Source organism: Macaca nemestrina, chromosome 3, assembly GCF_043159975.1.
Source record: "Macaca nemestrina isolate mMacNem1 chromosome 3, mMacNem.hap1, whole genome shotgun sequence".
Taxonomy (NCBI): domain Eukaryota; kingdom Metazoa; phylum Chordata; class Mammalia; order Primates; family Cercopithecidae; genus Macaca; species Macaca nemestrina.
Genome location: NC_092127.1, coordinates 47,329,570 through 47,346,468, shown reverse-complemented (window position 1 = coordinate 47,346,468; position 16,899 = coordinate 47,329,570). Strand labels below are relative to the sequence as shown.

General features: G+C 38.3%; 1 protein-coding gene across 12 annotated transcripts in view; it reads right to left on the bottom strand.

Moving 5' to 3' along the window:
• LOC105493295 (inositol polyphosphate-4-phosphatase type II B) overlaps positions 1-16,899 on the bottom strand; it is an 822,839-nt gene that overhangs the window by 99,557 nt on the left and 706,383 nt on the right. For 11 of the 12 annotated variants that reach the window (XM_011760836.3, XM_011760835.3, XM_011760841.3 and 8 more), the window contains one exon: positions 860-1,032. In XM_011760836.3, coding sequence (XP_011759138.1) covers positions 860-1,032 — 173 coding nt within the window. Of the gene's footprint in view, positions 1-859; positions 1,033-11,472; positions 11,959-16,899 lie in introns of those variants that run through there. The other variant, XM_071092997.1, reaches the window with a different exon arrangement.

Below are 16,899 nucleotides of genomic sequence, written 5' to 3'. Positions count from 1 at the left end.
TTATTATTTTTTGTACATGTAAAATAGAGATGATAATAATCATTTCACAGGGTCATGAAAATAACACAATGACAAAACATATATGTATAAGGCAGAGCATATTTTCCGACACCTGGTTAGCTCCATGTGCCACTGTACCATTCATGAACTAGCACGGGAAAGGGGCAGTTTGGTTAAAACATTCCGTTTTCCTAGAATGTTTAGAAAGATAAGCCTTCTTTTTCTTCCCCTCCATATGCCCTGTCTATAAAACTCAGCCATGGGGATGGAGGCAGGTGGGGAGAAGGAAGGCACCAGCACCGTCACCGTGATGGAGGTAGGCCTTGGCATTATGAATCATGTTGGGTGTAGGCAAAGAAGGTGGCCCTGTCGAACTTCCCATTCAAGCCTTACTGCCCTGAAAACTTATTTTAAAAACAAAATAAGAGATCTTTGTGAAACCTTGTCCCAAGATTCATGGGGGAACTGTACGTATAAGCGGCTGCAAACAGATCCCCCTTGCCAAGTCCTAGTTTGTCACCTGCAGTGCAAGGCAACAGTCCCTTCCCTTACACTTATGTAGACCCCTGAGCATAACACAAAGATGATGACCATGTCCTTCATGGATTTCATGCCCTGTGAAGCAGAATTTATACGTTAGAGACTTGGCCATCTCTTTTCAGAAATAAATACTTAAGATCTCATATACTCTTTGCTTAGGATATTCAGCTGATATTTACCGTGAATAAGAAACACGGGGTACCAAAACTTTAAGGATCTTTCTAAAAATAAAGCTGTCCCAATAAGAATTCTATTCATTATCAAGGATAGAATGTTAACAACCCGGCACTGTTTTGTACTAACAATAACAGGCACCTACCGCTTGACTGAAGACGATGTCTCTTCTTAGCGTCAGCATCAGACACTGGGGCAAGCTGTACGCAAGTTCCTGAAGGAGCACAAACGTCAGGGACTGCTTGGCTCGGTTCACCACTTCTCCCATGCAGTCCTTCAGGGTAAGGATGAGGGGATACAACTGTTCATACCAGTCCTCTGAGGGAAGGGGGTGTAAGAACAGTGCAACAGATGAAGGAAGGTCTTGGAATATAATGCAGAACCAACTTCCAACTTATTTTTATTTTTTCGATAAAGTTAGACATATTCTTAAGGATTCACAAAGATCAGACCTGAAGATCTCTAATTTAAAATCTGTCCCCTAAAAATGTCCATAAGCAGCCAGCCATCGGACCTCTCCACGTGGATGCATTTAACATATTTGCAGCAGATCTCTCTTCTCTGCTCATCTCTGATCTGTGCACTGCCTGTATCTTAGTGAGTGGTGCCATCAAACCTTTCTCATACCGGAAATAGAAGTTTTACTGGCCTTCCTCTTCTGCAGTTTTCACATTAACTTGGTCATTAAATTAGTTCTACTACTGTAACAGTCCATCAGTATGCATCTTCTCCTTGTCCATGCCCATTGTCGTTTATTGCTCTCCCTTGGATCACTTCCTGGACTACTCCCTAACCCATCTCCCTTCCTCTGGTCATACTCTACTGAATTCCCTTCTTAACAGTGTTGCCGGAAAGATTTCTAATCATTTTGTATCTGATTCTATCACTCACTTCTCACTTCTTAAAATATTTTGATAAAAAACCTAATAAAGCATTCATAAATAAATAAAGTTCAAACTCATGAAAGACTCTCCATTATCTAAACTTTGCCTATTTGTCTAATCTCATCTTTCAGAACTTTATTTGCTGTCTTGAGTCTCAGGTGAAGTGAACCACATGTATTTCCTTAAACTTATCCCGTTCTCTCATCTCAATGTCTTCGCAAATCCTATCTCCTCTCCTAGAACACTCTTTTTCTACTTATCTTCCTGACAAATGCTTTATCTCTTCTGCAGACTCAATTCAGGATTTCTCTTCTCCAGGAAGTCTTCCTTCATTTCCCCCTTACTACACTTCCCTGTTCCCTGAAGATTGGGTTGAGTTGACTTCCTTTTGTGCCTATAGCTTCTTGTCCTTACTGTTTCAGGACTACTCACACACTACTCACCATTTTCCTCTGCAAGAAAGAGAACTCACTGAGGGCAAGGAATTCATTTTTTAATCACTGAATCACTAGAACCTAGCACAGTGCCTAGCATATAGTAAATATTCAATAAGTTTTAATTGAATGAGAAAAGTTACAGTAAATATAACAGTTTTAAAGATATAGACAAGTATAAGTAAGTCAAGTTTTCAGTAGTATTTGGGATTCAAATAGCTGTTCTTCAAATGAGGATGCAAAACTGAGACCATTTGTGCTATTTGTGTGTCTAGATTTCTAACATGCCTCAATCATATAATTATGACTTTGGTATGATAGAGAACCAATTTATGTTCTGTTTCAGTTAATTTGGAGATCAAAGCCCTGGCAAATGTTAACTATCATAAATTCTTGACTGTGTGACATTCCATTAATATATAAATAAATTAATGGATGACAAATACGATTTGATATGAATGAGCACACGCTGTGAAATTAATTATAAAGCAGGAACTAAAATGATATGATCTCCTCATCATAAAAGTGCAAGCATCATTGTGAGTAATGTGAGTGGTAAATAATCAGTTAAGACCTTGAAAGAGTGACAGAGAACAATAAAAAGAATCATAATCACTATCGTACCATGTCTACTGTCACTTATTTATTTTATGTTGTGGTATAATAGACTAGATGAAATAAATCCAAAGGGTTGAAAAGATAATTAATGGACCCAACATAATAAAAAGATATGCTCTTATTAATACTCTATGAAATGCCTATGTGATGCTATAATGTAAAATACATTAGAATGTTAGAAATTATTATTTTAAAAATATTGTAGATGTAAGTGCTATTATAAGGATAAAAAACATAGAGAAAGAGGAATGCAACAGATCCCTTTTAATGCATAATCATTTAATATTGGACAAACTTATAGGCAGCCTAGAATAAAATGTGAACAAGGGTTTGATTAAAACAAGCATTGGTTAACTGTTGATCCTTATGTCATTGTCATGTGTAAAAGGGAAAATGGAGGTACACTGGACTTTTTTTCATAATAAAAGATACATCAATAGATATCAAGAATGAATATCCTATATTCCTATTTTTTTCATATTTGCATTTTTTTATCTCCTGTTCTCTCTCTCACTTTCTTATGTAATTGTTGCTCTCAATATGAATGGGTAGACTAATAGACACAGGGAAACACTAGAAAAAACTTCAATAAAATAACCCAGCTGTAAATTTTACACAATAGCAGACTGAAAACTGATTTTGTTTTGTGCTTAGCTCTGTAGAGATTCGTTTCTACTAGAGAATTTCCGAACATAAAATACATCTTCTGTGCAGTAGGTGGCGCTGCTTAATCAGGCTGAAGTAGAACTACTTTGCACTTGCTGCATTCAAGTAACTGATTCTTACTTTTGTATGCAGTTGTATAGTTCCCAAACAGCATGGACTTATTGTTTAAGCATCTTGCATCATATTATCCTGAATCAAGTGGTGAATACTTTATATGATTTTTCTAGTTAGAAAATTAAAAAAAAAACAAGTGGCCACATTTTTCTTTCTTGCAAGATATTGTGACAATTCTAATTCAATGTTTGTTTCTGTTAAAAGTATTTAAAAGAGAAAATTTTGCAGATTTTCTCATTAGCATAAGGATAGGTGCTGTATTCAATTCCATCTTCACTTATTTAACCAGTTGATTCTTAATTGTAAACTATAATCAGATGACCAAAAACAGAAAACCAAAACAAGTCTGGTTTCCAGTTCCACAAGAATAGAAGTGGAAACCTGGGAAAACAGGAACACACAACATTCTAAACCTAGGAACACTGTTACATACTTCTGATACTAATGATATTCCAGCATCTCTATTTAGCATAATTATATATACCTTTTATGGCTAAAATTTCAGGAAAATAACAATATAGGAAAGCGTTAATTATGAATGAGAAAATTACAAGTTCATGAGCAACGTAAAATGTCTTTAAAATAGTAGTAAGCTTTCTATGGAGGAACATAAGTGAAAAAGTTAAAAATAAATTTTTTTTTTCTAGAAAAGAAGCAATTTAAATTGAGCAGATAATGGAAAATTGTACTGGAAAATTCCAATTGCCAATGACTCCAGGTTTTCTTCTCTGTTAATATGCAGTCAGTGTAAATCTCAGATTCTGAAATAAACAAAGTGAGTATGACAGGCCAAAGCAAGGCCAAAGTCAGTTCATAAATGGCCTTTTTGCTCCAATGAACATCCCATATCATTCTCACAAAGGAACAGTAAATGCTTTAGTTTTTTGCTTTAAAATACGTTTTGGGGGAAATTAAAGAAAAAACCCAGGCTTCAGCTCTTGACAGTTTTCAGATTTGTCACTTGCCTATTACCTTTGTGTCTCTCCATACTTTACAGTTTACATGGTGTGTATTTGGTCCTCCTGATAAAGATGAAGGTAGTATTTATTCATTCATATATATGTGTGGGTATGTGTGTATATATATATGAATATATATATATATATATATATGTGCATACACACACACACACACACAATCTTAGTTGAAACTCGAAACTAAATTCAGAAGAGTGGATGTATTTCAGGATTTCATACTTTTATGTACACACATACACACACATATACACACACACAGTTTTTTATAAACTTAGTGAAGCTGGGAGCTAAGGGTGCCCCACAATATAGTTAACTGTCCCACCATCTCTTCCCTGAGCCAACTAGCCTAGCAGGCACTAAGTGTGATTTTATTCCCTGGGCTCCTTTCCATGACAGAGGAAAATACTAGGAGAATGTTTGAGTGCATCTATAAAAACTTGCTGAGACTCCTTAACCCTGAGACCAACAAGCAGAGTCTTTCCTCGGGAAAACATAAAATGCATGTGGCTTAGCCGAGCTTTCCTGAGCTTTGTGAAGTGTGTTGGAAGCCATCCAAGCACAGCCTCTGTTTTCCAGCCCCTCTACTTGCTTCTCCGACATATTCAAGGGAAGCTCACTGAGGGATTCAGAGAACGGCTGCTGGGTGCCCCCCCTCACCTCCTCCACACACCATCTATTTCCTGTGCAGGATGTTCACGTCCTCTGAGCTCAATGGCTCTTATGTTACTCAGGAGAAAAATAAAAGAGCCAAATATCAACCAGCTGTAGCAGAGCATCATGCTTTCTTTCCAATTTCTGAGCCATTCTCTTCTCAGGTGCTTGGTCTTCTTTGCTCATTTAAAATAATTAACTTCACAAAAGCTCGTAGCTATTGTTATTTTTGTTATCACAACCTTTCAGACACAGAAAAAAAAGAAAAGTGAAAAGATTGCACATCCATTAAACTTTATACAAAGAGATAACAGAAGAAATGAGCCAGCTCTTAGGATTCTCTTCAGGTAACAAGATGATGAACTGTGAAGACAAGCGATTAGAATGGCCATTAAGGGGGGCAATAAAATTCCCAAGGTCATGAAGTGAACACAGACCAAACTTATAGCCAGTAGGGATTTTAATCTATGCCTGAACCCCAGGCAGCACAGAAATGGTGATGGGTTCATGGTTGGGGGCTGGGGGTGGGAGAAATCTATTTCCTGCTTATAAAATTTTTGTTGACTTTGAAGGGCCTATGCCTTACATCAACCCAAATATGGGTACCTATGTGCCTCTCTGAGTGAAGTTCTTATCTTTCAGGCACAATTTTGCAGTGTGAACATTCATAATGTGAAGGGATCAACTAATAATAAGGCTTTTTCTACAGACACTTTCTAAGTAAATTCCTTTCTATGGGTATAATACATGTAACCAACTTTGGTCATAGACCCTCGACACCTGCCCATAGGAGGCCTCTAAATACCTGGACATATCCTAGGGGCACAGGGCATAGAAACTAGGCTAATTCCAGACAATAGAAGAGTAATCAGAAAAAGAAAAGCACCCGAGGAAACTTGACTGCTTCAAATGTTTTCTGGGCCGCTCAGAATGTCCTTCTCCAACCAAGCCTTCCTGATCCTCTTCCTGTCTTTATAATCTACTGCCTGTCTCTGACACAGGAATTGAGAAATCAATTTTTTGTCTTCTTTTAATAAATGCTAATGTGTCTTTCTTTTATCATTGCTCCCCCCTCCTTTTTCACTGACATCATGAGAAATGGACTCATTCATTGGACAAAGATAGTGTCTTCTACGTGAGGTGCTGTGGGTGATACTAATATTTTTAACTCATGTCCCCTCCCTTCAAGGAGCTAAAATCGAGAAGGAAAGGTAAGAAGTATGAAGGAATACCTACAGTATAAGGCAATATGATAACAGCTACGAAAGTTGGGATAGTGACCAAACAAGTTTTAGAAGACTGAGAGTTTAGAGGCAAGAGAGTTCATCTCTGGTGAGAAGACTGTGTTCACTCATGGCTGTGGCATTTACTGCACACTTAAAGGAAGCCACAGGTGGAAAGAGCCCAGGGAAAGCTGCCTGTACTGCAGGTGGTAGACACCCACAGTGAGGCTTTGTAGGAATAGAGACTGAGAGGAGTGTTTGGTTTTGTAGTGGAAATCTAATAAATAGATGCATAAACTGACCAGAGGGAGAAACAGGGGGTACTGGAAGAGAGGAAATAAATGACTGAGATCACTCAGTGATTTGGAGAAGGCAGGAATAAAACAGAAGTAAATGTTAAGCTGAAGCCATGGAATAAAAACAATAAGAGTCTAGGTATAGGCAGTCACCATGCTAGGGATAGGGAGTGGAGGTAGATAGGGGTGGGGATAAAGGATGGTGCAGGGGATGTGTGAATAGGGCAAGAGCTAAGAAGCAGGGCCAAATCAGAAACAATGCATATCAGACAGGGTGAATGACGAAGCAAGGTTTACATTAACCCTGAGAAGAAGGTAGCACGTGAATGTACTTTCCCTTGCCTCTATCTCAGGGCAGCCTCAAAGGCCCTAAGGACATTCACATAAAGAACAAACATGTATCTTAAAATGCCATGAGTGTAGTGTCCACTGAACTACGTTCCAAGGTAAATGACTGATCTTAGCAACTTCCACATGTATGAGAAATGACTGTACTGCTCAACCCAAGACAAATGGCTAAGACAAGAACAAAGGCAAGCTTTCCTCATGTCAAAGGAACCTTGTTTGTTTAAACCCTGCCAGCCTGAGAACACAATGTCATAAAACTTTCCAGTCCTGCTCTTAGAAAAATAGCAAAGGAAATGCATCAACTGATATCCTGGTTAAACTTCTCATTTCGTAGCACAAAGTTGAAAGCCTTAAGTAAATTCTGCTAAGACAGTTTCCAGGAACCAAATCCTTTAATCAAACAAGCCTTGTATTTGTTGTAGCACAAAAGTTTTAAATTCGGGTTATGTATTGACTGAAGGAGTCACACACCCACATTCACTGTGCTTATTTTGTTGCCTTTTGGCCTTAAATAAACTGTAACCTCAGGACTCTGGCCCTCAAACAGGTTGGGTATTTAAGAACAAGCTGCATAAGTCTTAGGTCTTTGAGCAACCTGAAATCATCAATATGTCTACATCAGTGAGCTCCTGTCATTTAAATATTGGCCAGCATCTAAGGTTAAGAAGAGAAGTAGTGGATACTGAGTTGACTGAATCCTTATCAGCGAGCATTCAGAGAAGTGAAGAGGTGCAACATTTTTAATAGGTGAATGTAAATGAAGTAAACTAGGTGAATATAGAAGTTTCCTAGTAATGTTCAAGACCATGGAATATAGTGCATCAGTTTTTTGGAGCATAAGTTTATACAAGTGCAATTTTGCTATATGCATGGAACGTGTAGTTGCACCAGTTTAAAAACAAAATTCTGCAAACACAATAGGGCCTCACGTCCATAGATTTAACTTATAAATGCCGAGTAAGCAATCAAGTAACCAAACAATATAAACAGTACATTTCTTAGGCCATTTCATTTAATAATCACATGCCCTATGGCCGGGCGTGGTGGCTCACGCCTGTAATCTCAGCACTTTGGGAGGCCAAGGCAGGAGGATCACCTGAGGGTGGGACTTCGAGACCAGCCTGACCAACATGGAGAAACCCTGTTTCTACTGAAAATACAAAATTAGATGGGCGTGGTGGCTCATGCCTGTAATCCCAGCTACTCAGGAGACTGAGGCAGGAGAATTGCTTGAGTCCGGGAGGTGGAGATTGCAGTGAGCCAAGATTGTGCCATTGCACTCCAGCCTGGGCAACAAGAGTGAAATTCTGTCTGAAAAAAAAAAAAAATTCACGTGCCCTAAAGTCCCTGGATGGGAGCTATCATCTCCCTTTTCCTCTATCTTGGTTTCTCTGTGGGTGTGAACATAACCATATTTATGAGAAAGTTAAGTAATTTTTCTATGTAATTATGAATTCTTAATTTCTGCATATGATTCCACAGTAAGCCTTTTGGATCCTTTCCTTACTCCTTATACGAAAATTAATTCAAGATGGATTAGAGACTTAAATGTTAGACCTAATACCATAAAAACCCTAGAGGAAAACCTAGGTAGTACCATTCAGGACATAGGCATGGGCAAAGACTTCATGTCTAAAACACCAAAAGCAACGGCAGCAAAAGCCAAAATTGACAAATGGGATCTCATTAAACTAAAGAGCTTCTGCACAGCAAAAGAAACTACCATCAGAGTGAACAGGCAACCTACAGAATGGGAGAAAATTTTTGCAATCTACTCATCTGACAAAGGGCTAATATCCAGAACCTACAAAGAACTCAAACAAATTTACAAGAAAAAAACAAACAGCCCCATCAAAAAGTGGGCAAAGGATATGAACAGACATTTCTCAAAAGAAGACATTCATACAGCCAACAGACACATGAAAAAATGCTCATCATCACTGGCCATCAGAGAAATGCAAATCAAAACCACAATGAGATACCATCTCACACCAGTTAAAATGGCGATCATTAAAAAGTCAGGAAACAACAGGTGCTGGAGAGGATGTGGAGAAATAGGAACACTTTTACACTGTTGGTAGGTTTGTAAACTAGTTCAACCATTATGGAAAACAGTATGGTGATTCCTCAAGGATCTAGAACTAGATGTACCATATGACCCAGCCATCCCATTACTGGGTATATACCCAAAGGATTATAAATCATGCTGCTATAAAGACACATGCACACGTATGTTTATTGCGGCACTATTCACAATAGCAAAGACTTGGAATCAACCCAAATGTCCATCAGTGACAGACTGGATTAAGAAAATGTGGCACATATACACCATGGAATACTATGCAGCCATCAAAAAGGATGAGTTTGTCCTTTGTAGGGACATGGATGCAGCTGGAAACCATCATTCTTAGCAAACTATCACAAGAACAGAAAACCAAACACCGCATGTTCTCACTCATAGGTGGGAACTGAACAATGAGATCACTTGGACTCGGGAAGGGGAACATCACACACCGGGGCCTATCATGGGGAGGGGGGAGGGGGGAGGGATTGCATTGGGAGTTATACCTGATGTAAATGACGAGTTGATGGGTGCTGATGAGTTGATGGGTGCAGCACAGCAACATGGCACAAGTATACATATGTAACAAACCTGCACGTTATCCACATGTACCCTAGAACTTAAAGTATAATAATAATAATAATAAAAGAGATATCTAAGGGATTGATTTTCCTGAAGTTATCATATAGCACCACAAATTTGTGCCTGAAGCAACTTAACATTTTGTTAAAAGGGTCCTAGCAAATATGTTTGTAGAGAATAAGATTGGAGAAGGTGTTTTTTTCTTGGAGAGAACAGAGGCAATGCATCGTAGACTCTAAGAGGGCAGGCTCTGGAGCCAGACCACCAGGGTTAGAACCCAGGCTGTGCACAGGTCACTTCAACTCTCTACTCCTCCATCCTTTAATTTTGTAGAATTACTCCTATGGTGTTGTAAGAATTAAATGAGTTAATCAGTCAATATTTAATTTTTTTACCACATATCAAGTAACCCATAAATAAGAGCTTCTATGTTAAAACAATTGAAATCAACAAAGTAATTTCTACATGATACTTTGCACTTGCCCTCCTACCAGCATGGATTCTTTATGCTCTTCCTTCTGTCCTATTTCTGAGGATGAACTGTTGTCTAGCTCAGACCAGCTCCTCTGTTGGTACACCAGATCTCATCCCCTCTCACCTACTTAAGAGTGTCACTCTAGCAATTCTCTCCCTTCCTCCCACATTATCAATATTTCCTTTTATACTGGACCATTCTTGTCAGAAAACAAACATGCTATTATCTCCCCATCTTGAAAGAAATATCACTGTTTTGACCCTAATTCCCTTTATAGCTCCTACACTTTATTTCTCCATTTCCTTTCACAGTGAAACTTCTCAAAAGAGTTGTCTATACAGGTTCTCTCTACTTTCTTTACTTCCTCTTTCTTTTAACCAACTCTACTTAATTCCTACCCACTCCCGTAAGGCTACTCTTGTCATCAAAGACATCCATCCTGCTAAATCCAAAGCCATCTCTCAGTCCTCATTTTATTTGACCTATTTTCTAACCCCGGCTTTCAGGATAGCATATTCTTTTTGTATTCCTCCTACCTCACTGGCCGTCTCTTGACCAACTGTGTTGCTGGTTCCTTCACTTATTTCTGACATATCAACACTGAAATGTCCTCAAGTATATCTATAGGTTATTTCCCCTTTTTCTGTATACTCAATCCCTGTTGTTATTATTCAGTCTCATGTCTTTAAGTGCCATCTATATAATAACAATTTCCAAATTAATGTCTTTAGCCTGAATATGTCTCCTGAACTTGATTCATAATGTAAAAATGTTATTGAAATTCTAGGCTTACAATAAAAATGTACTTTATATGGCATATTTTGATTATTTAAGTTTTTAAAAAATTTGTAAGTATACTCTAGTTGGGAGGCCAAAGTGAGCGGATCTCCTGAGGTCAGGAGTTCAAGACCAGCCTGACCAACATGGAGAAATCCCGTCTCTACTAAAAATGTAAAAACTTAGCTGCACGTAGTGGCACATGCCTGTAATCCCAGCTACTAGGGAGACTGAGGCGGGAGAATCACTTGAGCTTGGGGGATGGAGGTTGTAGTGAGCCCAGATCACACCATTGCATCCCAGCCTGGGCAACAAGAGCGAAACTCTATCTCAGAAAAAAGCAATTGTTTTAGCTGGAGAACCATTAATTTTTTAAAGCTGCATTCATTGATTTTTTTCCAATGCAATTCTCAACATTCATATGTAGAAATTTATGAAATTCAAAATATTAATATTTAAGCCTTCTAGTGAAAAAGATTGTTAGTACTTGTATGTTTGTATTTTACAAAGAAAGACTTGTTATAACTATAAAACCACTGAAAAAATTGTCTAATGTTGAGTATAAATTCTGAGAATATTAGTATCTTTGTATAAATGTTGAAGAATATTCACTTAATAATATCAAGAAACACTCAAAAGTGTCAACAGCAATGGTAGATCCATATGACTAGGCCTTCATTCCACAATATTGGGCCTCTATTATTTGCTATGAATTATGTCAGGTTCTGGAGATTCAAGAACAAATCACAAACACTTTCTTATAGAGCCAAGTCTAATGGGGAAATGACATTTAAGATGGCATGTACAATAAATCAGAGATTCAAAGTTTTCAAATAGCGGCCTATAGACCAGTCTTATATGACCTGCAAATTTTATTTGGAATTTATCATGTTTTAGCAATTTTTAACCTTTACAACAAGTGAGGTATTTTACATAAACATTCAGATTTATTTGAAAAATCAGAAGGGATGAAAACTTTAGGTCCATGTCCTCCATGGAAATGACTGGCTGGGGCTGGAGCAGTGACCTCCTTTTGGAGGAACATACACTCTCTACTTTGCTCTGGCTTCTATCCACTTCACTTGATTCGTTCATATTACTTCACATGATGCCTACGGGCCTTTGTGCTTGCAAGCCCTGCAGAAAGTGCGACAATATAAATGATAGAATCCAGTAAAAAATAAAAACAGGAGGACCTATTCAAAAAGCAGTAAATAAGATGTTTTCCTTTTTCCCTCAGTGGTGTTGCTCCAGACCTGTCAGGATTTTTGTTTTGTTTTGTTTTGTTTTGTTTTAATGTTTGTTTGTTTGAGACAGAGTCTTACTCTGTCGCTCAGGCTGGAGTGCACAGGTGCAATCTCAGCTCACTGCAAGCTCCGCCTCCCAGGTTCACACCATTCTCCTGCCTCAGCCTCCTGAGTAGCTGGGACAACAGGCACCCGTCACCACGCCTGGCTAATTTTTTGTATTTTTTAGTAGAGATGGGGTTTCACCGTGTTAGCCAGGATGGTCTCGATCTCCTGACCTCGTGATCCACCCGCCTCGGCCTCCCAAAGTGCTGGGATTACAGGCGTGAGCCACCGCGTCCAGAGGGTGCTTTTTATTTACTCTTTTGTGCCATCCTCCCTTGGATGTGGGGCTATGTGAATACAGAGCCTCAAAGACACCCAGCCTCACCCTGGCTCTTCTGCACTGGCACCCAAGCATGTTGGTAGGTGGGGGTGGGAAGTGATCATTGGGCTGGCGTGAAGATGAAGGTTGGGCAGGCATTGGAGAAGCCTGCAGAACTACAAGTGAGGCAAGCCTCCAAGGCCTGCACACAGGCTTCATTGCCCTATTGGACTTCACTGATAAAACACAAAAGCAAAGATAAAATTATTTGGAATTTCAGAATGGCAACTCAGAGCATTAATCTCAGAGCACAGGGCTCTGCTGAGTGAGTGGCCACGTGTGACCACATTGGTCTCACATCCACAGCCTTAACCTGGATGACCAGGGAAGGCACCCTGGGGAATGTGAAGTTTGGGAATGGGGAAACCTTTGAAAGCTCAGGAGTGAAAAGCACCAGGTGAGTTATCAGAAGAGTTTAATATGACTGGATCATGGAGGATGAGACAGGGTGAGGTGGAAGGAGATGTCAAAGTGCCTTGAAGCGGCAGGTCAGATGGGGATAAAGAAATGTAAGGCCATATAAAAAAGGGAGAAAGTGCCTAGAAGAGGCAGGTGGTGGTAAGGGAATTTATCACCTTGTAAAAGAAGGAGAAAGCTTGGCAAACTAGTGAAGCATAAGATATGACTATCTGAGAAACTGTTCATTAAGATATCAAGGGCAAACCTAAAGGCAGGTAAATTTATATACAAAACTGCTCTTAAAATTTAATCATTCCTTTTTCCAACAGATATTCTGAGGATCTCAGACAGAGATCACTCTGGTCGAATTTGAATCCTTGCTTGGACACCCACTACCTCTGTGATCTTAGACAAATTACTTAACCTCGTCATCAATGAAACGGGGATAGAACCAGAAACTCCCCTATAGGCTTGTTGTGAAAAGAAAGAGAGGAAAGAATGTAAAAGTTCATCAGAGTACTTGTCACATAAAGGTGAGTGTAGTAAGTGTCAGCTATTAATGTGATTATTACCCCTCCTTTGATACTTCATTTGGTCTCCAAACTGCATTTGATTTTCATCCCTTGATGTTTCTTACACCTCATCTGAGAGTAATCCTCATGCCTCAAGGCTAACAAAGATTTTGCTCATCTTTTCTTCTTCTTTCTCTTTACATTTTATCCAGTTTAATCTATCTGCTGATGCCTCCCAAATGTTTACTTCTTTTCCTAAGTCTTTTATCTCGTAAGTGATGCCTTTGGAAGATCTCTCACTAGGTATATCCCTTCAAATACAACTTACTCATGCACTAGACTGTAAAGACAGGGCCATGACTGAACATGTTCCTGGATACAGTAACTGGAACGGGGTAAGTACTCAACAAATATGGAATGAATGAAAGAATTTTCCTCTTTCTTTTCCAACCAACACAAATTTAGTATCTTTCCATAAGGCTTAATGCCTGAACTATTTTATATATAATTGCATTAATTAGTGAGTTGTTCTAGTCTTTAATTATTATTATTATTTTAGAGACAGAGTCTCTCTGTCACCTAGCCTGGAGTGCAATGGCACGATCTCAGCTCACTGCAACCTCCGCCTCCCGGGTTTCAGTGATTCTCCAGCCTCAGCCTCCCGAGTAGTTGGGACTACAGGTGCATGCTACCATGTTCAGCTAATTTTTGTATTTTTAGTAGAGATGGGGTTTCACCATGTTGGCCAGGCTGGTCTTGAACTCCTGACCTTAAGAGATCCACCCACTTCGGCCTCCCAAAGTGCTGGTATTACAGGCATGAGCCACTGGGCCCAGCACAGTCTTTAATTATTTTAAGTGTATTAGATAGATAGCTAATCTAGGGAACCAAAGACAAAAGATGGGAAAGAGGAGCAGTTCACTACAGCCTTATACGTGTTTCTATTTGAAGGTTGGGGTGCACTTTTAGGATGAAAAATCTTTGGCACTAGCAAGACATTGATAACTGGTGACAAATCACTGGCAAATCTCTAGTAGTTACCAGCAGACAGCTGTGCATTTGTCTGTTTGTTTGCTTGTTTACTTTTTATATACAGATGGGCTCTCACTATGCTGCCCAGGTTGATCTCAAATTACTGGCTTCCAGTGATCCACCACCTGGAATTCCAAAGTGCTTAGATTATAAGTGTGAGCCATAGCGACTGGCCCAGATGATTGTGTTAACTGAAGGCAGACAGAGATATGTAAAATATAAGGTAAATACAGTGCATTATCAGATCCCAGGAGGAAATGTGGAATGTGCCTTATAAGTTAAAAAGAAACTTTCAAGCCAAAAAGGACATGAGTACCACGAAACTAGAAACAAATTCTAAGCAATGATACGTGGACTAATTAGATGATCTGCATGGATGTTTACCACCTTTGAAAGAAACAGCGATGACATGAAGCCCATATGGGCTCACTAAGGAAAATTATTTCAGAGGAACTTTATCTTTGACAGGATTTACAGCTGGAAAGATTAGGAAAAATAATTCAATGGCATAGGATATTTGGCCTTTGATAGGGCATTTCATGATATACTTGTGAAAGATGGAGAAATATAGGCCATGCAATGATATGAATGGGTGAATAGAAAGCTGGTTGAACACACATCCCCAAAGGGTAGTGATTAACCAGCGTATTTGAATGCATACTGTTCTTTTTAGTGATGTGCCTTAAGAATCTTTATTTAGATCTGTTTTCTAATCACTTTTACCTGTTACTTCTAGGAATGGACAGAAAATGCATATAAAATGTGAATTAAATAATCCTGAGTAGATCAGTAGATACGAAGGATGAAAGAAACAGGTATTTATTAGAGTGTACTCAAAGGCGTTTTATACTAGTCAGTTATGGGTTTAGACATCCATCTCTTCAGTAGAATCGGGATAGACTGTTTTAATCTTCTCATGCCCCCAATATTTCATAATGTCTAGTATATAGTGCTGCTTAAATGTTGCTTGAATCTTTAGAAGCCTGAAGGGTAGGTCAAATTTAGCAACATTTATGGATATCAATAGAATTAGTGGTAAAATGTGGGTGTCGAAACAGTGAATGTCAGCTTAGATATCATTAATATTAGAATAGTACCCAAAAGTAGGGAGGTGGTCCTCCTGGGTTACTCTGCAGCTATTAAACCATATTTGTATCACTGTGCCTAATTCTGCGGAATGCTGAGGCAAACTAGAAGATGTTCAGAGAAATGCAAACTATTGGTTATGCTTGAAGCTATTCCTTTGAAGAATGACTGAAAAGGTGACAATTCAAAAGGGACGTGAGGGTTGCTTTCAGATACACCTTAGGCTTAATGTAAAGAAAGAAAAGTAAATTTGTTTTTTATTGCAAAGGATATCTGGGCCAGTGGGTAAAATGAAAGAAAACATATTAGGATCAAGGTCTGGAGTATGCTGCTCTAGAAAATAAAAAGAGTTTTCTACAACTAAAGATATGCCTCAAAGGCTAGTTGAAAATTGGCAGATATATTGTAGATAAGCTTCTTAACATATTTTAGGAGGTTTAATTACATAATCTTTAAGATGACATGAAAATCTAAGATTCTAATTTTTGCTGATTTTACCTTTGAGTCAGAAGTTTACGAAACTGAAGGCATGTAGTGCTACACAGACAACAGATGATTAGAAAGGTGTTTGTACAAATAAAAGGACAATCTTTGTTCATTAGGAAACCACATAAATATACATAAGCTGTAGAACTTTGGAATAGTTATTCTATTATTTCTGTTCAGAATAGCACAAAAAGTTTTACAATTCTCAGCACTATCTGCATTTACTCTGAAAAGAAATTTATAAAGCAAGCCAAAGATATATGGTAAAACCTTGGTTCTCAAACAAACAGAAAACCTTCAAAACTACAGATTTAAAATATTACTAAATTAATATACTATGAAAAGGAAAATTTGCAACTTGAAAAGAGAAATAGCTGTACGTTATAGAACAGTGTGAGAAGGTGGATAAAAGTAGCACAACTCAGATGACCATCTGTTTAGCCATGTTAAGTACACAGCAGCAAAACAAACACAAGTTATAGCTACAATGTAAAAATAAAGGAGTGTGATGAAAAAAGAAAAACTGTCATAGAATTGATTTACTCCATACTTAAAAATGTATCCCAACATAAATCACAATAATCAAAACCCTATGAAATAAAACAAAATTCCAGAATTTGATTTAAAATAGATACAGAATCTAATAAACAAAAAAACAGAAGTAATACAACATGAAGAATAACATCACTAACAAATGATGCTGCAACAAATGCTTATCAGTCTTTATCATATCATACATTGTAATAAATACTATATGTCTCAAATGGCTCACCTAATCAATTCACTAATTAATTGTAAAAAAGAAAGGAGCAAAATGGCTTCTGCACCCCAACTATGGGCTGGAATAAATTTGGGACTATTGAAGAAATACATTTTATTATCAAAAATAATA